The 23,586-nt window shown below is 42.5% G+C and overlaps 2 protein-coding genes across 2 annotated transcripts in view; one reads left to right on the top strand and one right to left on the bottom strand.

Annotated features, from left to right (window-relative positions):
- The window catches only part of LOC113673921 (carbamoyl-phosphate synthase [ammonia], mitochondrial-like), a 28,249-nt gene extending 13,907 nt beyond the window's left edge, over nt 1-14,342 (top strand). The window contains exons 23-42 of the mRNA XM_089194707.1: nt 427-501; nt 975-1,061; nt 1,588-1,677; nt 2,322-2,440; nt 2,734-2,875; nt 3,113-3,313; nt 3,594-3,704; nt 4,288-4,412; nt 4,492-4,561; nt 4,701-4,768; nt 9,427-9,502; nt 9,631-9,708; nt 9,821-9,928; nt 10,581-10,670; nt 11,330-11,500; nt 11,724-11,798; nt 12,473-12,571; nt 12,925-13,091; nt 13,610-13,739; nt 14,007-14,342. Coding sequence (XP_089050833.1) covers nt 427-501; nt 975-1,061; nt 1,588-1,677; nt 2,322-2,440; nt 2,734-2,875; nt 3,113-3,313; nt 3,594-3,704; nt 4,288-4,412; nt 4,492-4,561; nt 4,701-4,768; nt 9,427-9,502; nt 9,631-9,708; nt 9,821-9,928; nt 10,581-10,670; nt 11,330-11,500; nt 11,724-11,798; nt 12,473-12,571; nt 12,925-13,091; nt 13,610-13,739; nt 14,007-14,111 — 2,187 coding nt within the window. The 3' untranslated portion in view covers nt 14,112-14,342. The remainder of the gene's footprint in view (nt 1-426; nt 502-974; nt 1,062-1,587; nt 1,678-2,321; nt 2,441-2,733; nt 2,876-3,112; nt 3,314-3,593; nt 3,705-4,287; nt 4,413-4,491; nt 4,562-4,700; nt 4,769-9,426; nt 9,503-9,630; nt 9,709-9,820; nt 9,929-10,580; nt 10,671-11,329; nt 11,501-11,723; nt 11,799-12,472; nt 12,572-12,924; nt 13,092-13,609; nt 13,740-14,006) is intronic.
- Nucleotides 14,343-19,043: 4,701 nt separating this feature from the next.
- LOC149034829 (uncharacterized) lies at nt 19,044-21,199 on the bottom strand. The gene has a single exon (XM_089194706.1). The coding sequence runs from the start codon at nt 21,072-21,074 to the stop codon at nt 19,140-19,142; it is 1,935 nt and encodes a 644-aa protein (XP_089050832.1). The 5' UTR covers nt 21,075-21,199; the 3' UTR covers nt 19,044-19,139.
- Nucleotides 21,200-23,586: the final 2,387 nt, after the last annotated feature.

The following is a 23,586-nucleotide window of genomic DNA, read 5'->3' as shown; positions in this document are numbered from 1 at the left end:
ACCAACCGCTGAAAAGCAGAGACAAAAAGGCAAATTTTTACTGTTCGCATAAACGGCGTTCTTTCTCTCTGTTCTCAAGGTGGAAGTTCAAGGGAAAAAAACACCTAAACAACCATGGTTTTACTATGCTTTTCGTTCATAGAAATTCCCACTTAACTCATTTTCATCCCAATTTTAATCTCTACTGGGAATTACAAAAAACTAACGTGTAAAACAGACAATGAAATGGGGTTCCATTTTAGAGACATGTTCTGTACTTGACAAAATGCAAATAATATTCATTGAGGAGACGTGCACTCACTCACAGCCCACAAGAATGACTCGAAATAGTATTACCAACCTTTTAAGTCAATGAATAGAATTGCTTTCGCCACGAAAAGCCGTCAATGACAAGGCAATTAATTCTTGTCCTTTTATCAATTACAGATTCCTAGATGGGACTTGGACAGATTTCATATGACTTCCAAACAGATCGGCAGTTCGATGAAAAGTGTTGGAGAGGTAAGAATCCCTCTTTAACTGAAGAATGTATAAATAAGCGAAATTTGTCAAATTCAGACACCGAAGAAATTACTTTCAGTTCTTGATTAGGGGTTAGTTTTCATGGATTTGGTGATATTGAGAACCATTTGTTATAGAAATCCATTCAGGTAACTTTCTATCTCTTAATTCTGTAGTTTTTTTTTGGTCTCTAACTTTATTTTCGGCTGGTTTAGTAAAGACTCTTCGTAGAGAGAGTATGGAAACAGCGCAATATCACATTTTCTTCAGTGTATAGATTAAGCCATTTTTAAAACAGAGTTCTGATTAAACAATTCTACAATATTCAAGTTAGCAAATTTTGCTAAGGTAATTTATCGAGTGCACTGCGCTTTTCGTATGGCCGCACCGTCCTCCTAAGGTTTGGGATCACCGTTAGATGGTTATAAGCTGACTTGATTTTAGAACTGAATTTTGAGTACGTTTTTTACCAGGTTATGGCGATCGGTCGAACATTTGAGGAGAGCTTTCAGAAAGCTTTGCGTATGGTGCATCCCTCAGTGGATGGCTTTGTGTCCAAGGTAAGTGCTATTATAGAATTTTGACACTTTGAGGTCTTCATATTTCAAGTCACTCTTAGATGCTCAAAACTACCTTGAACCTGAAGGAGAATACAAAATTTTTTAGCCTTGAAGACTTGAAACGACGGGCTAGCGTACCAGATTTCCTCGGTCTTGATGGTGGTGAACGAGTTACCACAAAGGCGGTAAAAATAAACCAATAAGGGGCAAAGATGGCTAAGGACTGAAAAGATTAACTCTTAGAAGTGATTAACATGTAACATCTCCCTTTATCATCCCAACATTATCCAGCAAACAGTAAATGAGAATACTCAAAATTGTCAGGTAGAAGTGATTACTTGATCTAACACCAAATTCTCGTAACTGATTTACATGGAAATGTGTAACAGAGAGGAGAACTGACAATCAGATCTTGGAAGTTAACGGATTAAAACGGAATGCAATCGAGGGAGTTGAAAACTTTAGCCGATGAACATTTCTAACTAATATCTGTACGAGTAACCTGCGTGTTTGTTCTTTGTTGTAGCTTCCCAGTATGCATCAGGAGTTGACAGACGGCAAACTTGAAGATGAGCTAGTTGTTCCATCAAACACAAGAGTATACTCCATCGCTAAGGTGATGAAAGCACTCTCCTTTAGTTGAAAGGCGGGGACACTTTACACCACAAGTCACTGCTAATCCGATTTTATCAAGGCGGTCATACCCACAGGTTTAGATCAATTTTAATTTGAACAAGATTTTTTCAGGAAACACGATACAACATAGAAAAACTTCGGTCTTATTCGTACAGCTTGCCACAGTACGTCATTTCTGGCCCAGTTCCATGCTCCTCCTCCTTTCCCGCCCCAGTTCCCAGATGCAATGAAAAGGATCAATGTCAGTATCTGAGCAACTGTGTACTTACCCTTCTCCTAACCCAACAACAGCAACTTATAACAAGTTAGGGTTAATGTTGCGTTAGGGGAGGAGTAGGTGCAGTAGCTCATATACTGATATTGTTCCAAAAAATTGTGGAAAGATAAGAACAACTTATGGAAAGATGTCCAAGTCACATGAAGCGAATTTTTTCTGCGACCTGTTTCTGCGTCGCCCTCTAATAAGAGCCGTCCTCGTGTAGTCGCTCTCGCAGCGTTTTTTTTTTTTTTTTTTTTTTTTATTCATGTCTCTCGAGAGAAGTTAAACAGGGGGTGTCATTGATTTCCTTTGAATTGACGTGGAACATTGGTAAACCTGACAAACCTGTTGCTTTTCATCTCCAGGCGCTTCACCAGAACTATACAGTGGATCAAATACACGAATTGACAAGCATTGATCACTGGTTCTTGCACAAATTGGATCGTATTGTGGAAATAGAGAAAGATCTTAAGAATCAGCAACTGTAAGCGATCTAATTCTTCGTTTCAACTCTTTGACCCCTGAGAGCAAGTGACCGACATCTGATTTCTCCCTACACAATCACCCCTGAATGAAACATTTAGGTCACAAGAATTAAGAAAATTATCACCATCTTAAGAAGCTCTTGATTGTTAAACCGTAAATTCTCTTTTTCAGCACCTTAGGGAATGTATAGAGAACAGTATGGAGAATATGCATGCTGATATTAGGGTGTAAAGGGTTTATGTGACCTTGATGTAAGTTATAGGCTTCTTAACCAGTTTGTTTCATTTTTAGGGGATCTTTGCAGCGAGACGATTTGTTGGAAGCCAAACAAGCTGGTTTTTCTGACAGACAGCTCGCAAGACTGATCGGTGTGCCAGAAAACGATATGAGAAACGAAAGACTTAAACAAGGTGTGAGGCCTTGGGTTAAACAGGTGCGTAATCTGCTCAACTGGTATAAATAAATGTAAACGTCGTCAAGCGCAGGAAAATGCAATATACCGGGTGCGATTGGTTTAAGTTAATTGGTCGGGAGGGTGACGCGCGTCTTCTCGACCAATCATAGAGCCGATGAAGCAAAACCATTGCAATTCCAAATCACATTCGACACTAAATTAAGAAATATGCCGCAGCTGTTAGGGACTTAAAGTTTGCTTGTACTTGTTTAACAGATCGACACAATGGCGGCCGAGTATCCAGCCAAGACGAACTATCTGTACATGACGTACAATGGCAATGAAAATGACCTGTTGTTTAACGACAAAGGTGTCATGGTGCTCGGGTGTGGCCCGTATCATATCGGCAGCAGTGTCGAGTTTGACTGGTGTGCGGTGTCTTGCATCAGGACTCTGAGAAACCTGGGAATCAAAACGGTAGGTGTATATTAAGTGTGAACTCGTGGTTGATTGGTTTGTGAAGAAATGAAACATTTTGCGCGATTTTGGTTGACCTGACGTTTAGAGCGCTCAAATTCCCGCAGATGGTATATGGAGGTTTCGCCTGAATGTGAGCTCTCTCCCTACCGGTTCGCCTCTGTCACCTCGATTTCGCCCCATCAGTACAGTGAACTTGCAGAGGGGCGAAACCTCTAAAAACCGACCCTAACTAGCCCTGACTGAGGTCACAGATACAAATATACTTTGCCATTATCAGGTTGTAGTGAATCACAACCCAGAGACTGTCAGCACAGATTATGATGAATGTGATCGCCTTTACTTTGAGGAACTTTCCCTCGAAAGAGTCTTAGACATTTACCAGCAGGAGGTAAGTCTTTTGAGGCGGTAAATATGCAACACATAGAAAGATTATGAAGGGTTGTAATGACCGTTTTAAAATAACAATGAATCACAGATCTAGTTCGCGACAGTGCCAAAGAACGCCATGAACTAATCAGATTTGGAAGCTCGGGAAACATATGAATTTTTTCTAAGCGTCAAAGGCATATGAACAAGGCGAGTTTTTGATATACTTGGTAATGACAGATTGGGGGAGGGAATTGTGGTCGGTTGTATAACCGATGTTACACGCGGAAATTGGTAACCTGCTGAGAGGGCGGGAAACTGCGCGCGGGAAAAGGGAACCAAGTGGTTTCGGCGGGAAAATTATGATGGATATTTAGTGCGGGAAATGGAGAATCGGCAGGGAAATGAAGAATCGATCACACGCGTAGGAAATAAAAACAAAGTGGTAAAAGCTGAGGGTACCGAGTCGTTGGTACGAGTGAGATATGGGCAAACGGCTGTGGGAGCGGGAAAGTGCTGAGTAGATGAAACGCGCGGAATATGAAAACCCGACGGTGGTTAGTTCAATTACCAAGGATTTAGTTTCCCTTTCTCGTATCTAACAGGTTTGTAATGGTGCTGTGATCTCAGTTGGCGGACAAATTCCCAATAACCTTGCGCTCCCCCTGTACATGAATGGTGTTAATGTCCTTGGCACCTCCCCCCTGATGATAGACGCGGCTGAGGAAAGGTAAGACGTGATTCACGATTGGTGGAAAAGAGTTGTGCTCTGATCAATCTCGCTCACAGGACTTTTTAATTTCTCGTAGATCTCGCTTCTCTGCAACTCTTGACGAGATTGGAGTTGGCCAAGCGCCTTGGAGAGCCGTTTCTTCCGTGGTGAGTAGCCGTTTTTGTGAGAGCTTTCCAGATCACTGTCGCAACGTTGAAAATTTTAATTTGTAACTTGGAAATTGAATAAAATTTTACTCTACTGTTTGTTTATTTATTTGTTTTACTATTGTTGTTGTTGTTTCAGGATGACGCATTGAATTTTGCTGCCACCGTTGGGTACCCATGTCTTCTCAGACCTTCTTACGTCTTGAGGTAAAGAACATAATAAAACTGTTTGTCGCGAAGTGAAAACCTTACGTGTGATTATAATAACTAAATATAATAATGGCCAAGACGAATTATGATGGAAAATTTGATTGGGGCCGTGAAAGACTGGTGTCGTGTTCTAACCGACTAAAAGATTCAGTTCCACTATACGGAACACGCGAGACCACTTGCTGCAATCAACTTCTTTAATCAAAAATCACTATATACAGGTTTTACTCATAATAATATAGGTTAAGTCAATGATCACGTGATTACGTACGATCCAATAAGCATGCGCTCAACAGCAGGTATTATGTCAACACAACATTCCCCCATACTTATTTACGAGATTAACCTAAGTGTGTAAACATTATTCGTCATAACCTAAACGAATTGGAGGCTTGCGGGTACGACTGGGGTAACGAGCGGGTTGGTCGGCGTTCGGTGATAGGTTTGCGCTCTCCCTGTTTGACGCTCCTTTATGCGCGCTCTCGCCCGGTTCATTTTCTCCCTTTCCAACTTCGGAGTGTTTCGGCAGGGATTCGGGCTGTGGCATTTCGTAGTTCTGGTTTGGAACAAGTGGTATCGGCGCTTTCACACTTGTTTCAGAGGTGTGGTGGTAACTCTTGCCACGCATTTGGTCTACGTGCCGTCTCCACACTTGCTCTCCGATTTGTGTTTTATACGACACTGGACCCGTGCGTTCAACTACAGTGGCGTCTAACCATCTTGGTTCACCTCGAAAGTTTTGGACTAATACCTCTTCTCCGATCGAAAATTCACGTTCTTTCGATTTGCGGTCATATTCTGCCTTGTCGTACGCTTGTCTGTCGAAAATCTTGCGACCTAAGTTTGGACGGAGTAGGTCCAATCTAGTTCTCGGTCGGCGTTTTAAAAACAATTCAGCCGGTGCTTGGCCTGTCACGCTACTAGGCGTCGTTCGATTGCTGAATAGAAACCTCGCCAAGCTCTGCGTTATTGACGAACTTTCTTCAGTTTTGAAGTATTGCTTGAAAGTTTGAACGAACCGTTCCGCCTGTCCGTTTGATCTCGGATGATACGGTGCGATTAGCGTGTGTTTAATTCCATTTTGTTTCACAAAATTTTCAAATTCTCGCGAGGTAAACTGAGGACCGTTGTCGCTCACTAATTGCATCGGTACCCCGTATCGAGCAAACATATTTCGTAGTTTCTCGATCGTTGACTCACTGGTCACGCTAGGCATTATTTCTACTTCTAGCCATTTGGAGTGACTATCGACTACTACAAGAAACATTTTATTCATGAACGGACCAGCGAAGTCGATGTGAATTCTCTGCCATGGCTTGTCCGGCCAATCCCACGGATGCAGTGGTGCGGTTTGCGGCTTATTTCGTGTTAATTGGCACTTAGCGCAGTCACGAACTACGGAAGCGATGGATTGATCTAATTTGGGCCACCACACATGGAGTCGTGCGAGTGACTTCATCCGCACAATTCCAGGATGCCCTTCATGCAATTCTTGCAACACCCGTTCTCGCAAAGAATTCGGAATTACAACGCGGATTCCCCACAACAAACAAACCTTCTTCTACGGTGAGTTCATTCCGTCTTTGATAGTACGCGCGGACAGCCGAATTTTCGTCATCGCTCCATCCTGTCATTGTATACTCAACCACTCTGGACAACACTTGGCCTTTCGGATCTGCCCTGCGGTTAATGGCAAGGATCCAATTTGTAAGGAATTTATCAACTTAACTTCATCGAATTCCTCTGAGTTGTCTCCAACAGGTAACGGCAATCGGCTTAAACAGTCTGCGTTCGCGTGTTTCAGCGTTGACCGATACTCTATTTCGTATTGGTATGCCGACAACAAAATTGCACATCTCTGCAGTCTCGCGGCAGCTAGGGTTGGAATACCGGTTTTCGGACCTAGCAACGTCACTAAAGGCTTGTGATCGGTTACCAACGAAAATTTTCGTCCATACAGATATTGATGAAATTTCTTAATTCCGAAGATTATACTGAGGGCTTCTTTCTCGATTTGCGCATAATTTCTCTCGCTCTTGTTCAACGTGCGCGACGCGAAAGCGATTGGTTTTTCCTCGCCATTCGGAAATACGTGTGGAATTACCGCCCCTACACCATAATGCGATGCGTCAGTGTCTAGCTTAAGAGGCAAACTGTTCTGATAATGCACCAAAACTGGGGCCTTCGCTAATTTGTCTTTAAGTTTTGCGAACGCGTCCTCTTCCGATTTCGACCATTTCCATTTGATTCCGTCACGCAATAGCTCATTCAAGGGATGCGTTATCATTAAATAATTGCTTATGAATTTAGAATAGTAGTTAACCATTCCGAGAAACGATCGAAGTTGTTGTTGATTCTCAGGAGCCGGCGCGTCACGGATTGCCTGAACCTTCTTCTCAATCGCGTGCAACCCGCTCGCATCGACTCGATACCCTAGATACTCGACTGATGGTTGCATGAACTTACACTTGCTTAGCTTCAATCTTAAGCCTGCGGTTTCCAGCCTTGTCAGCACCTCGCTGAGATTACTAACGTGTTCTTGATCGTTTTTGCCTAATATCAAAATATCATCTACTCGGCAAACGACCATTGGTATTGCTTGCAATACTTGCTCGATTTTAGACTGAAAAATAGCGCTTGCGCTGGAAACGCCAAAAGGTAGTCTAGTAGGTCTATATAATCCCTTGTGAGTGTTAATCGTTACAAATTCCCTCGAGTTCTCTTCCAGTAATATTTGCTGGTAGGCGCGCGATAAATCTAGCTTCGTAAATTTTTCTCCGCCGCTCAATGCAACAAACAACTCCTCGGGATTTGGGAGCGGATGTTGATCTACTTCTAAAGTGGAGTTAACGGTCACTTTATAGTCCCCACAAATCCTTACGCCCCCATCTGATTTCACTACGGGTACTATGGGCGCTGCCCAATTAGAGAAGCGAACTTTCTCTAACACTCCCATATTCTCTAGCCGATCAAGCTCTTGCTCGATAGCGCCCTTAATTGCATGCGGCACTGGTCTAGGCTTATAAAATTTGGGTATGGCTTCGGGTTTAACAAATAATTGAGCCTTTACATCTTTCAGTGTTCCTAATTCATCCTTAAATACTTCTGGATGTTTATCTAATACTCTATCAAGTTCATTACTTATCTTCTTGATTGTAGGCCAATTGAGTCTAATTTTGGAGAGCCAATTGCGTCCAAACAGACTCGGGCCGCTTCCCTTGATGATTTGTAAAGGCAGGTTCTCGGTTTGGCCTTCGTACTCAACGTTCACCATTGCTTTGCCGAGGACTGTCAGTGGTTCCCCAGAGTAGGTTGACAGCCTCGCGCTCGATTGTTGGAGTGTTGCCGTTGGACACGTCTCTTTCCACGTTTCCTCTGACATCACCGACAGAGTTGCACCAGTGTCCAACTCCATAGGGATCTTTGAGCCATTCATGGTGATGTGAATGAGGATCGCTGGTTCAGCTGTTTCGTCCTCCACTTTGAAAATGCTGAAGTTTCCCGCTACGCCTTGCTCGTCTTCCAAGTAGTGTACTGGGTTGGACCTTTTTGAGGCATTTTCTCTCTCTTGTTTAGCGGCTCCCTTCTTTCGGCAAACCTTTTGGATGTGCCCCTTATTTTGACAGAAACGACACGTTTGATCCTTAAACCTGCACGTTTGTGGTGTGTGGTTTCCACCGCAATGGAAACACGATTTTTGCTCCCTTGGCTTTCTGCCCTGCTTGTTTTGCGTACGTGCTGGTAACACATTGATGTTTGAGGGCGGTGCCGTTGGTCGGAAATGGTTTGCCTGCTTTTCTGCTGACTCCATAGCTATGGCCGTTTCAAGGGCCTTTTTCCAAGTTAGCTCGGTTTCAGTTAGCAGCCTCTTTTGAATTTGCCTGTTTCGCATACCACAGACAAATCTGTCCCTTAATGCTTGCTCGAGGAATTCCCCGAATTCGCAACGCTCTGAGCACCGTTTTAATGCTGCGGCGTAATCTGCCACTCCTTCCCCTTCATCTTGATCACGCTTGTGAAAGTGAAAACGCTCCGCAATAATGATTGGTTTCGGTTGGAAGTGGTTGCTCAACGTTTTTAACAGCTCTGCAAGTTTGAATTCTGAAGGCTTGGCTGGGGCCTTTAAGTCCCTCAATAGGTTGTAGCTTTTGCTTCCGACGCTCGTCAAGAACACGGCTACGATCTTCTTTTCGTCTTTCAGCTCGTTCGCTATAACGTATTGCTCAAATCGTTCAGCATACGAATTCCAGTCCTCCTTCGCTGGGTCGTAGGATTCTATCGATCCTATGGTAGTCATCCTCGTCGCCAGTTGTCGTGTTCTAACCGACTAAAAGATTCAGTTCCACTATACGGAACACGCGAGACCACTTGCTGCAATCAACTTCTTTAATCAAAAATCACTATATACAGGTTTTACTCATAATAATATAGGTTAAGTCAATGATCACGTGATTACGTACGATCCAATAAGCATGCGCTCAACAGCAGGTATTATGTCAACACAACAACTGGTAACGTAAAAAAAGGAATGGGGGAGAGCGCAGGAAAGGGTACGCTGATGGGTAGCACGTGATATGCCACGTGACGTGATTTGATATTAGACTCTTATTGGCTGAAAATAATAGAGGGTTTTTGTTTGTTTCCTTTCTGTGCAGTGGCTCAGCCATGAACGTAGCTTACGGTCCAGTTGAACTGAAAAAGTTTTTACAAGAGGCTGCCAGGGTGTCACAGGTATGTGCGCTTTTTTTAATTTTCTGTGGTGTTAGAGCTGGCAGAAAGTCGAGTCTGCCTGAATCGATGATTGCAATCAGCTCTCAAGTGGGAATTTCTCCAGATTTGTCTTCATGTTTTGAATTCAGGACCATCCTGTTGTGATGACGAAATTCATCGAGGGCGCTCGGGAAATCGAAATGGATGCTGTAGCTAAGAATGGAAAGGTTGGTGTAGTTCCCTTTAAGTGAGTCTCGTTCAAGGAAAATTTTATCGCAATATTGGATTATTCATAGTTTCTTGATACTGATGCGTTGCCCATGTGGTTCTTTGCCCCAGGTCGTCGCCCATGCTATTTCTGAGCACGTGGAGAATGCTGGCGTCCATTCAGGGGATGCCACCCTCATCTTGCCTCCACAGACAATCAGTGAAGAAGACATCGCCCAGGTCAGAGAACCTTACAATGTGCTCTCTGATGAGTAGATTCCATGTTATCGAGCGTCTGTTCAGTAACAGATTAGAGAAGATGTCAAAATGTGGCTAAAACAAAAAAGTGGCATAAGAGGAAGCCACTGATGTTCATGTTCTTATCACGTTTTGGCATCCTCTGTGATCTATCACTGAACTGACCCACGGGAACATGGAGTCTATTTGTTTCTTAAAATGAAGAGGCAAAGTGTTGCTAATGGTGACTTCGTCTGTGCGTCTGCCCCTCAATGAGTTATGAGTGAGGACCAATCAAAATGTATAACACTTGACTAACTTTGAGAACGGGAATCCTCCATCAATCTAACTATGTGCGTGGGGCTTAGCACGTGCTTCCACGTGCTGCACGAGTCGTCACGTGCTGCACGAGTTATAAGTAGCTGATTAACAATAAAGTTGCCTTACTTTTCACGTTTGGGTGTGGTTAGGTTTGTGTGATCACCTATCCGTTTGGGCCTTTTTCTTTCTGTTGCACCGTACTCAGTAGAGAAATTTCTTAAGGGTGTTCTTCTCTCTTTTGCGGCCACGATAGACGTGGACTGTTATCTGGTTTGAGAGCTGGAGGGTTTGAAGCATCTTATTTCAGTAACACATTGTTAAAACATTTTAACAGGTAAAAGAAGCAACCAGGAAGATTGCTGAAAAGTTCAACATTTCGGGTCCGTTCAACACGCAGTTTTTAGCCAAAGATAATGAAATCATGGTAAGATGATTGATGTTGTTATATACTAGACAAGGGTGCTAAGGTACTTCTTATCTTCAATGAATTAGGTACATCATTCTTTTCTTGAATTCTTATTGAAAACGTTTTATGTTGATCAGTTACGACTATTTTTTTTATTTTGTGTTCTCATTGAAAAACCAGTCTCTATTTTACGCTAAAATACTACTGTTTTATCTACTGTTTTTTTGAGTTATCCATACCGGTCAGTTCTGATCTGATGTCTCTCAATCCAATAAATTGTATTCTCTTTAAGATAAGCCTTGCTTAGGCTTGGTAATCTGGGCAGGGGCTACCCCAGGGGTATCTATACAACGGGTTCCTAGGGGTACCGGTATGCAAGTTATCTTTTGTCTTTTACTCTCCCAACCCGTCAGGTACTGTGGGCAACAGCTACCTGAGGAGTATCTATAATAGTAGGTTTTCAATGACTTACATTTGAGATTTTCCTCACACTCGAACAGGTAATCTAGACAAAGGCTACCCGAGGGAAATGCGAGGCTGTCATGTGATTGAGTGCTATCTATGCGCTTTTCGTTCCTCTCCGGGTAACGCCTACCCCAGGGGTATCTAGAATGCGGGGCTGCCAGTGATACCAAAATGTAACTTGCTTTATGTATTTTCCTATTCCCGTCTGCCAGGTGATTGAGTGCAATCTACGTGCTTCTCGTTCCTTTCCTTTCGTATCCAAAACAGTCGGCACAGACTTTATCACTGTGGCTACAAAGATAATGGTGAACCATCCTCTTGATGAGCACGCGTTACCTGATCTGACCACGCCCTTGCAGCCAGTCGGATATGTTGGCATCAAGGTTTGTTCATTTTTAATCGGCGAAAAAACAAATAAATGGATGAATGGACGGAGATGAACAAAATGATCCTCCCTCCATTCCCCCTAAAAACCATATGATCCACCTCCCCCCCTCCTTGGCCCGGCGATAAATAATGATTTGTCTATGGTAACTCAGATTTTTTCATTTTCTCACACTCGTGACTAAACCACTGATACTTAGCGTGATAATTGTCCGTGTTTAGGCACCAATGTTTTCATGGCCGAGGCTTCGTGATGCTGATCCGCTTTTGAGATGCGAGATGGCGTCAACTGGAGAGGTGAGACAACATCAATAAAGAAAATACGGAAGATTGAACTTTTTTCATTTAAGTATTAATAGTATTACAGGATCGCATTGGTTTTGATTTCATGCGCCGTGTTGTTCATTTCGGAAAACCTGCGCCATCATCTCAAGCAATCAAATTCAAAAACTTAAGCCAATCACGACTTCTTCCCTCGCATTTTCCCGCGCTTCAGGCAGTTTGTTTGTTTTCACTTTGAGTTCTTAATGGTTTTTATTTACCACGCCATGTCATTTGTCTAAAAAACCAGCGCTAACTTCTCATCCAAAGCGAAAGCCAATTGCGACTTGGTCCCTCGCGTTCTCAGGCAGTTTGCTTGTTTTCTCTTTGAGTTCTTAATGGTTTTTATTAACCACGCCATGTCATTTGTCAAAAAAACCTGCGCTAACTTCTCATCCAAAGCGAAAGCCAATTGCGACTTGGTCCCTCGCGTTCTCCCGCGCTTCAGGCAGTTGCATGTTTTCACTTTGAGTTCTCATGGGCTCATTGTGGTATTTCCTTTGTTCTGATTGGCCGTTGTGAATTCTTTGATTTTGGTTTTTACGTGAGTCAATCACATAGGGATGTTTACGTAGTTTTAACGTGTTTGTGCCATAAGGAAATTGAAAATAATGCTGTTTCGTAATACGTTTACATTTGACGATTAACAGGTGGCTTGTTTTGGATCCACTGCCAATTCAGCGTTTCTCAAGGCTCTGATGTCAACTGGCTTCCGTCTGCCTAAGAAAGGCATTCTGATTGGTATTCAGGTGAGATGATTGACAGAGTAACTGTTAGTAACCCATCTTAAGATTCCAGATGCCGGGTTGTATGTAGTGGTGACCGTGCCAGACTCCGTAATGAAGGGTCTGGGTTCGAACCTTGATCGGGTCAAAGTGAAACTTAAAGCCACTGACTCACGTGGCAATTTAACTCGCCGATCGCGGCGAATATGAATCGCGAAGTCGATCGGCGAAAATCGCTGATTTCTGATATGCCAGATATTGGCGATTCTATAAGCCGATCGTAACGATTGGCGAAAATAACAATGTTCTAGGATGAGGCGCGATTATGAAGAATTTTGAGTAAAACCTTTATGCTTCTTTCTTTGTTTTCTGAACAGCAATCCTTGCAGCCGAAGTTTCTCCCAACAGCCAACAAACTTCGCCAACTGGGATTCACTTTATACGCAACAGAAGCTACGGCGCAGTATTTGAACGAACACAATATTCCGGCGCAACCCGTAGAATGGCCTCTACACAGCGTTGGTGTAAACCCAACTGCTACAGGGTTAGAATTTTGCTCGGCGCGCTGATGTTGTTGTGGGGTATCATCGGCCTAGTTTTCCCTATTCGTCATATTCATAACGATAACTTCTTCCGCGGCAAAGGACTTTCGCGTTTTTCTATTCGTATAAAATCTTCTAAGAATCAAGCCGTACGGAAAAAGTCGGACACTCTGTTCCGTCGGTAAAGAACGAATATAGGGGATGTGTGAGCATGTCCCATTGTGTGTCCACCTGATAGGCGCGCGTCCCCCATGGGATGTCCACTTGATCTGCGCGCAACCCCAATGGGATGTCCACGCTATTTGTCCCGCATCCCCACGACATGACCACGTGATCAAAATTCATGATACAGAATTGTTTACAAAAGCAAATCAATTCTTACAGGTGAACTGTGAATGAAGAAATGACAGAATATGAAGCCAGAAACGTGCTGGTTTCGATGCATTTCGAGCCTTTGCCTCCAAATTATTGTTTTGAGTGTTAAAATTTTTCAGCTCTCACTGTTGTTGTTTCGTTGCAGACTGATTCAAGATAAAGATGTAGACCTGGTGGTGAATTTGCCAAATCAGAACACCAAGTACATCAAAGATAACTACCTCATCCGTAGATCGTCCATCGACTGTGGAGTCCCACTTATCACTAACTTGGAGGTATATTCACATTCGGTTGAAATCGTATGATAAACTGGGACCCTAAGTAAAAACCACCACGGCGACGGCAACAAGAACGTGGGGAATGAAAGGATTTAACTAGCAGAACGATAGCTCAGCACGTGCGTTTTAAAACTTTGTACATTTTTGGCCGTTCGCTGCGGAACAGCACCTGAAATAAAGAAAATTCGCGTGGAATTCCCGATGTTTCTATTTGGAACTAAACGTTGCTTACTTATGTTTAACTCTTTTCTCTTTTCTGTTTAGGTCGTGAAGATGTTTGCCGAAGCTCTTTCAGAAACCGGCCGCAAAATCGATGCCACATCACTCTTCCACTACCAGAAGTCCTCCCAAAGAAAAGCAACGCCTTGAAACGGTTGTCAGGCAACTCAAAAAGTTCTCGCTTCCCCCCCCCCCCCCCCCCCCAGACAGTTTAGTTAAGATGAGAGGCTCACTCGTGTGGACTTAATATAATTTGTGCGAGAAAAAAAGTAATATTTTTTACCGAGAAACGGTAGTATTCAATAACAGTGTGTTCAGACAAGTATTCGTGTAGATTGTAAACTAGTATATATTTAAAATAAAAGTAGACAAGACACATAATTTAGTGTGTTTTGCGTATGATAGATTTTAATTTGCGGTTTGTTTGTTGCGTATGACTTCGATAGTTTCTCAAGTCAACGTCGTGCAAAATACGAAACAAGCAGATTACTGCTAAATGCGTAGTGGACTATATGAAATTTCCGTACAAGAAATTTGAAATTTATTATCGAAATAAAATGAGAGAGCAGTGGTTTCTTGTCTTTAGCGATTTTTTTTGTTCTGTGGTAGGTCGAGAAAACTCATGCCATCTCTACCAATCAATTTAAAAACGAAGGCTAATCGCGTTGTGGCATTCACGTTTTCCCGCACTTCAAGCAATTGCTTGTTTTTTCTTTAAGTCCTCATTGGCTGCTTGAGATATTTTCCGTTGTTCTGATTGGTCGATTTAATTACTTTGTTTTCAGTTTACATCAAGCGCTTTGATGAAGTAACGACATGAGCGCTTCATTTTGTGGAGGTAATCCACGTGTTTTACATTCACTTTTTTAAACACAACAGGAAACCAGGAGCGTATCAGTAAGGTCCTCTATCTCCCATTGTTTACCTTGGAGTCAACCTTTTCCTGAGAAGAATCAATGTCAACGTAACTGTGCACCTACCCCTCCCCTGACCCAATATTAACCCTAAATTTCTGTTAGTTGACTATTGTCGGGTTAAGGGAGGGGTAGGTGCGCAGTTGTTCATATACTTACATTGGTCCGATCTATTAATAGAAAGGCTTCGGGGTCGATCGAAACAGAGTTACGACAATTCTATATCTTTACGTCAAACATCCGCTTACATGCAGTGGGCAGTGAAATCAGTTTTTTGATCGCAGTTGACTCAACGGAAATATGATACTTGAGTGGAAACAGCCGTTCTGAGTAAACCTACTCGGAAAAGGGTTACGTCAAGGAATCAGTAGAGAAAGAGGCTCCCGTTGATGGATTCCTGAGGAAACTTAATTTAAAAGTACTTAGGGTGTGTTATTAGCGGGTTAAGGGTTATGCAGTTAATGCTCTTGAAATTTTCAATAAAGCCTGTCTGAGAATGAAGCGTGTTGTATGAAAATTCAGTTCAATGTTTACCGTGTACGTCTTTGCCATCGCCAAGTTGTAACCAAATAATTATTATATTTCGTGTATCTTTGTGGAGACGTTTGTAACTGAAATTTTCGGGCTTTGATCAACCAATCCAAAGAAACGCAGTTATTAGCGGATGTCATTACACAGAATTAATCCTGACGTCATCAGTGCCTGGAGATTCCTTGTTGCGTAGGGAAACTGCTATGATCGAAGATTCTTATGGCGGAACCGAAACGGATCAGGCATTTTGCCGCAAGGTACTTCTCCCAGATCTTATTTATCTTTTGTCCTGGCTGAGAAAAAAACGTCGGAAAAAAATTGCCCCCGTCTTTCTTATCAGAGATTTTATTTCATTTTGGCGTTGTGCCGATATTTGGGGTAAACCTCACTATGATGTCCCGGGCGCAGAGTATTTCTTATGGCTCAGGGGAGTTGGGTCCTTTTGCGGCTCTTTAGAGGAACTTGCTTCGCACCTCCCCAAATCTTCCTTTTTCTCCTGTGTTAGCTGTATTTGCAATCCACTTTGCAGTTGAAAACAGATGTCTCGGAAGTCTTCTCAAGATCAAAAAGGCCATTGAAAATAGGCTGGGACATATGGTTTGGATTTTTTGGTATTTTCCTATTGTAGGTAAGTGCTACAAATTCTACGCCACGTTATCGAATGCACAGACATTTCATTTTTTAACCACATGATTGTATATTAAGTTGTGAATCACCTGAAAGCAAATAAATACAAATATTTAACTACAAAATATAACCAAAGACTAAATTAAATAAAAACAAACTTCCATCTGTGGCGTATCCATGTCAGTCTTAGAGGAGATGACGGATACTGACAAAAACTAACGTAGATGATGAAAACCAAACACTACTTAATCGAAATAAACTACATGACAAGAACTGGCGAAAGAAGCAAAGTATTCTGAGGAGAGAATAAGTAAATACCGGTGGGTCTCCAGTAGGTTTTTCAGGATCCGGGATTGGGCTTATTTAACTAAAGGCCGGGATCCGGAAATTCAAAGTAAAAAAGGAGCGAGATTCGGGATTGCTATTATGAACGGGACACGGGAATCGGCGATTTTGTGGAGCGGGATTCAGGATTGCTATTATGAACGGGACACGGGGATCGGCGATTTTGTGGAGCGAGATTCGGGATTGCTATTATGAACGGGACACGGGAATCGGCGATTTTGTGGAGCGGGATTCGGGAAATAATCACTTAAACGAACCGAGAACCGGGATGTCCGCTGACGAGAATTTATGAAGAAATTGATCTTCTCAGTCCATGAAAAGCACCAGGTGAACAGACTCTCAAGTATTCAAGAGGCAATCAGACTGCTCTGCGACACTCTTCAGTTATTGCGTGGGAATGAAAATTATATCAGAAGCGAAGTTGCCAATTTACCAAAAATCCTCAATGGCCCACAGGGTAACGTGGCATCTAAGACTACTGCGTCAATTAAAATGCTTTTAAAGGCCTTGAAAAACTTCCAGCAAGTGTCAGAATTATACCGATATGATGCTCTCAACCGTTGAGTTGCATGACAATAGATGTGAAGAATATTAGCTCACTCGGTTGAGCATCACAAAGATAAACTTTTCAAGGTCTTGGATTACCCAAGAAACTTTGGAAATGCAGCTAAAAAAGGCTTAACGAGGACAACCCATTGGGCGGCGTACTATTTTACAAATCCAAACTCTTGGTATCCTGTACCCTAACGTGTCATGATCCTGGCGGCCATACCAACAATTCAATCGTTACCACCTGTGCCGATGGCAAAACAGAGCTTACAGAAGATGAGGGTCTGGGCGTAAACATTTGTTGCAGCAGTGCGTCAGCGCTCTGACAAGCAGGAAACAACGATGGCAAGAGCTGGAACTTCCCCGTCGTACCTCAAACAGAAAGAGATACAGCTGGTCGAACCGGTCATCCTCGAACGCTCTGACTTCGAGGAGCAGCAAGAAAATAGCGGGAAACAAGACGAAGAGAAAGATGGAATATTAGAGTACGATTCCCCGAGTGATGATGATGACATTCCATCTTTGGAGCAAGTGGCTGATTCTTCGCCTCGGAAGAGGTTCCCGCTTTGGAAGAAGTGTTTGCTTCAAAAGCAGAATTGTGTTCAGTTAGTTTTTCTCTATCTCCCTTGTTATGGAACTGTAAAATTACCGTCACCTTTTGTGTTTTATGCACTTGTTAAAGTTGTAATTTTTTTCTTTGCCTGTACCGATACGTTCGTCCGTGACCGAAGTTTAATGAAAGGAAGTCGTTACCTTGACTAGCGTATGTTATTCGTGCAAAACTTTCAAAACTTCTAAAATGAACGATATCATCATTTTGATGAAAAGAGATACAAATAGACTACAACGGATCAATGCTGGTTGAGAAAATCATTACCCACCGAAAAGGCCCTCTTAAGTTTAGGAAATAGACTAAGACAAAATTGTATGATCGGGATCGGGATTTGCCGGTATAAAACGTCGGGATTACGGGATTGAGAGAAAATTGTAGTCGGGATTGCGGGATTGAAGAACCCCATTGAGGACCCTCCTACCAAGGTTTCGTTATCCTTGTGTACCCTCACGCAAGATAGAAAATTTTTAGACGTCATTCTCAACAGTAAGATGTTTATTTAAATTCTAGTTGCTACACCTACTTTCATCAAATTTTTGGGAAAATTTTGAAAAATTTTACAAATCCGAATGTATCCAGAGTAAAAGGTGTAGAAAACCAAAATCATCCAATAACCTGAATATTGCTGGAAAGATCGACCGCTAGTCTTATCGCAGCTTAACTACATACTTTGGATTATCCCGTTTTTTTTCTCCTATAATCGGTTATATTTAAGCTTCTTGGCTTCCGTACTGACCGGAAAGCTTTAAGATGACCTCCACATGTAAGCCCGTTATCGCACTGGCATAATGTACTTATGGAGCTTTGATTTCATGTGAAATGACACGAAAATCTCCACCCCACCTCCCCTGCCCCCTCCCGAATTACACGCTAGCTCGTCAAAAATTAAATCCCTATTCTACCCGGTTGTTCATCAGTTGCCGTCGAGTGTATTCTTCTGATTACTTCACAGCCTGTGTCCTGTGTGGCTAAGCACTCGCTCCTTCTCATACTCCCCAACCCCACCCCCCACCGCTTCAGATGTTGTGAAGGATCGATATCATTATCTGAGCAATTGCGCACCTACCCCTCCCCTGACCCAACGTTAACCCTAACTTGTTATCAGTCGCCTGTTGTTGGGTTAGGGGAGGGGTGGGTGTGCAGTTACACAGAGACTGACATTGATCCCTTTCCACTACAACTAATGACTAGGACGGTCAGGGAGGGAGGAGCATGGACCTGGGCCATTGGAACTCGGAAATGATGTATTGCGGCAAGCTGCGTGAATAACACCGAATGGCACCAGTATTGCCAAAGAGAGGAAATAGATCTGCATTAGAAGGATTTTGTTGGTAATCATCTTTACATCATTAGGTCCTGACAGGAGCCCATTTAGGGACCGGTCATTATTTATCGCCTGGGGGGGGGGGGGGGTCGGAGTATTTTTGTTGTCACATCGGAGCATTTACCTGATCCCCCCGTAGAGTATCTAGTTTTTTAGAGATCCCCCCTTATCGGTAGTGGAAAGTTTCATGATCCCCCCCCCCCCCCTTTTCTCCCAGCCACCGCCAAATAACTTTTTGAATATGCAAGTGATATTTTAATAGTGGTACTTACGTCTCATGGACCTTGAACCACAACGGTAAATATTTGCTCGTCAGATACGAACTGAATTGTCGAGGAAGTGCCAATCTCAGGCTGTTCATCCAAATCCACGAAAACATAGTCATCGTCGCTCTCTGCCTCTCCACTTTCGGATTCTTCATGCTCGGATTCCACGTCATCTTCATCACTCGACAGTTCTTCTGTTATCACAGTCTCTTTATTCTGTCGGTAATAGTGACATCGAATGGCCTTCACTTTGTCAAGTTTCCGACCCACAGTCGTCAAACCATGCTTGTTGAGATACAGGTCTAGTTCTCTTACCCGCAACTTTTCAACTTTGCCACCCTCGATGAGGTTATCCCATTGAAAGTCCTTGTACGTTCGTTCCGCCTCTTGCCTTCTTCGCTCCTGAGCTGCTCTTGTTCTGATGTCCTTTCGGATCTCAATATCCTTCAAATGATTAACATATGCGATGACGTGCTTCTCTTCCACATTATATTTTGAGCAGAAGCTCTTCATGGTATCCTGATCGTTTCTGATACTGTCAGAATGTTCCTCGTACAGATCTTTAATACATTTTCTTGGAAGGTAATCATCTGGTGTCCTGCCCGTCGATTCCGTCTGATAGATATCCATGAAATGTCCAAGATTGTTTGAATCTGGTACAGGTTGCGGAATTCTTTCCGTTTCTGGACCGACCCATCTATTGTTAGAACACCAGGAACAGAGATTGGAACTTTCTTCTCTTGACTCTTTACAGGCATCACGACAGAATTCCATAAAAAGTTCTCCACGAATATAGTGGTCTTCCATAAACGATTCGATCTTTCGGAAGTATGCTGCACCGGGCGCTTGCTCTTTGTTTCGTTCTGATGCACCCCGATAGTTGTCGAGGTAAACAGAATTGAAAAAGAATAATTCATCAGGGGACTCGCTTACTTTGCTCTTGATGTAATCTTTAAGGACAGGGGCATCATCAATTCTCTCGGCTACCTGACTACAGACATACCAGGCATTTTTCTCCATCCGTTTCTTTTCGTACTCTTCGTATGACTGGAGAGACAGTTGTTTGATTTCCTCTTCTGAAAGATCCTCAAATCTCCTATATTTTTCCCACTCTAGAGTTGCGCCATCCACAAGAGCATCAGAAATTGCCGAGTTTATCCTTTCGGCTTCACCTTGCCCGCTGTCGCCCCTCGAACGATGACATCGCACTCTATAATCGGAATTGTGAACCCTTGCTAACTCGGCGTCTCGAAATCTAACTTCGTAGTTGGAAACTCCCACGCCCGGACCAGCATCTGTAAGGTCAGCCCATCGTGGCTTTACAGGTGGAAGGCAGAGATCTCCGAGAACTTCAAGACCATGTTTACATGAACTGGTTACCCTTAAAATCCTGTCCTTTCTCGCATCTTTTTCCATGGAATCGACTTCCTCTTTAAACAGATCATCAATGGCATCTAAAATGCGTTTCGTGACTGGTATTATCTGACTAGCAAACAGAGCCCTATTGTGCTCTGACATTTCTGTGTCTTCGCAAAACTGCAACAAATTGTCAATCCTTAATTTCAAGTGTTCTGCTCTCTCTTTTTCGTAAGTGAAGAATTTACAGTTACTTTCTGTTTCTCCGGATAATTTGTCTAGGTCATCTGACTCTGTCATATCATAATAAAGAAAGAGGTCATCGTGTAGTCGCGCGCAGCATTTACGAAATCCCAGTGAGTACTGTGGACTGCCAGGTGTCGGTTCGTCAACCTCAAAAGCTGATGGATCCTCATGTCGCAAACGAACCGTTTCGCTGGCCCATACAGTGCCTGACGATCCCACTATTGCTTTGGGCCGGACAAATACATAGTGGCGATCGTCCTTAGTTATCAGCTTCTCTTCAGTTTCATTCATTACACTTGACTTCGTGAAAACACGGTGAGAACCCGGGGTCACATATACCATTTTCTCAGGTCAGTCGTACTTTGGCAACTTCCTTGCTTTAGTGTGATCTGATAATGTTAAGATCCTAAGATTTCTGGCTTTGTCAAAACCTTCAGATGTACCTGGTCTAAGGTAAGCCTTGTCATCGGTGCTTCTCATGAAACAAAACTTTCTCGCGCTGGAATTTCTGGCACCCCAGAATCGTCTTTTTATGTTTTTTACGTGTGCTCGTTGGTAGTGAGTGTTTTCGTTTGTGTTTTCTTCGCCTTTTGGTGGCTTTTTCCAACAAAATAGGCCTTTGCCACAATGGCGCTTCGCTTGGAGACTTCTTTTGTTTCTCGGTCTCGCCCTGTTGTATACTGTTGTAGCGGATTGAATTAATTTCTTCCCACGTTGAGCTAGTCGAAATGAAAGAAAACAAGAGAAAAGTGAAAAAAATCAAGGAGAAAAGGTTGCATCAGCGAGCAGCAATTCTCCTAGAAAAACTTACCTCAAAAGAGGTAGCTAAAGAGGTTTTCGATTCACTCGAAAAGAATACTTACAAATGTGTCTCAATTATTAATGCAGGATTCACTGCGAGATTTGTCAAGCGTCTCCACCTGGATCCTCTGCTATGGCTTTTGGAAAGAGGCGTGTTTGAAACAGAGCTGGCACGCAATTTGAAAGTGGTAGTGGCCAGAATGAACGAAGAGAATAGCAGTAATGGTGCTGAAAAAGGGTCAAGTTCGGGCGAGGATTCAGATGAATCTGATGACGAGGAGACTGTGCAAGAGCCAGCGGAGAGGGCTGCCGAAGATTCTGACACGGAAGCGGAACAAGATACAGCCTCACCAAAATAAACACTTTTTTATTTGTTGTTTTCATTCGGCCGCGTATTAAAATAATGAAAGTTTATGATTTTAGATTACGATTCTCTATAAAACAAACTGAAACGTTATGAAACAATTTTGAGCAATTGTAAGTATTCCATTCTCAAAATCTTGATTACCTTTCTAATTTAGATCGTGCCTGAATAAAAACGTGTATGTTAGACTACGATAGTGATTCTTTTTTACAAAATGGAGGGTCTGTAAAAGGGTTTGGGTTTTGTGTCTGGGCTAGAATAGAGTTTATATAATACAAAATACAACTGAACGTGGTCTTGAATATATGGTTGGGGGTTTAGAGTCCCAGCGGCAAATCCTACCAAAGTATTTACAAATGCAATCACCCGGGGTCCCGGCGCGACCTAAAATTCCTTTTTTTTTGGTCTGATCCCCCCCATTATGCTTGTCAATTACGGCTGATCCCCCGTAAAGGTCTTCAAAAAACCATGTGATCCCCCCCTAAATACTCCGACCCCCCCAGGCGATAAATAATGACCGGTCCCTTATGGGCTCCTGGTCCTAATTCGTATGATAAGGTAACCCTAGAGCGATAACTTCAAAGCTTAAATTCCCTCACTGGGACAATGAGAGCGGGTTATCGCCATGAGTTTTGTTCGTATCTCATTTGCAAAGAAGGCTTAATTTTTGTTCGCGTTCTTCAAATTCGCGCGCGCAAACGCGAGGCGAGCGCAAAGAAAGCGCGAGGTGAGCGCAAGCGAGCGCGAAGAGTGAATTACACGCAAACGAATAAGTTCGCTCTTTGCTAATTTTCTACGCATCCATAAGTTTTACATGGTAGACAATAATAATGATAAAAATTATAATAATAATTACAATCATGATGATGATAAAAAAAAATTATTATTTCATTCATAGAGGTTTTTGCGCAATTTCCACAAAGGTTCAAATAAGCATTACGGATTTGAAAATAAAGGGAAAAGTACACCTAGAACAAAGCGCAATGATTCGGAAGTATTCCTTGAGAGAGGGGATACGGTTTAACTGATAGGTTTATCTTCTTTAGTTTAAGACGAATTAGAAGAAAGCATTAAAAGCGGTTATTTTTCTTAGTAAATAAATCCTTCTGTTTGTTGAAAGGTTGTTTTGTTGTTTTTATCTCATCGGAATAAGAAGGAGGGCTAAATTAAAAAATTGGAATTACATATTTACGTGCTGAGAAAAGAAACGCAGGCTTTCTATTGAAAACACTTTGCCAATAAAGTAATACCATGATCTTGTTTGTACAATATATTTGGTTACGCTGGACTCCTTTGTAAACAAAGATTCAGCTCTCACGCACCGCCCAATTTAAACCTCTACCAGTTATCAATATTCATATTATCTACACAAGATCAGAGGGCTGTTTAGGTGACAGGTGGGGAGAACGTTACAAACTATGGAAAATGCATTTTTGGTGTCGTGTCAATGACTGGAATCGCGATTTTTTTGTCTCTGTCGTCCTAGTCGCAGACAATTCAATTATACCTAGGCTAAACCCCATTAAGAGAAAAATCAATCGATAATTTAAGCCAATGTGGACACAAAGGGTGTGTTAGATTATTTCCGCCGCAAAGGTAAATTAAAAGGAGAATTTATTTTCTTTTGACATTTGAAATGATATTTTTTTATGAGGGAATTAACATTTTGAACTAAACCACGGAGACATC

The sequence above is a fragment of the Pocillopora damicornis genome, chromosome 14, assembly GCF_964200805.1.
Source record: "Pocillopora damicornis chromosome 14, jaPocDami1.2, whole genome shotgun sequence".
NCBI classification, from domain to species: domain Eukaryota; kingdom Metazoa; phylum Cnidaria; class Anthozoa; order Scleractinia; family Pocilloporidae; genus Pocillopora; species Pocillopora damicornis.
This window is presented reverse-complemented; position numbering and strand designations above follow the sequence as displayed.

Coding starts and splice junctions, on each gene's coding strand:
- LOC149034829 (XM_089194706.1), bottom strand. CDS start 21,074: ATGGTATATGTGACCCCGGGTTCTCACCGTGTTTTCACGAAGTCAAGT.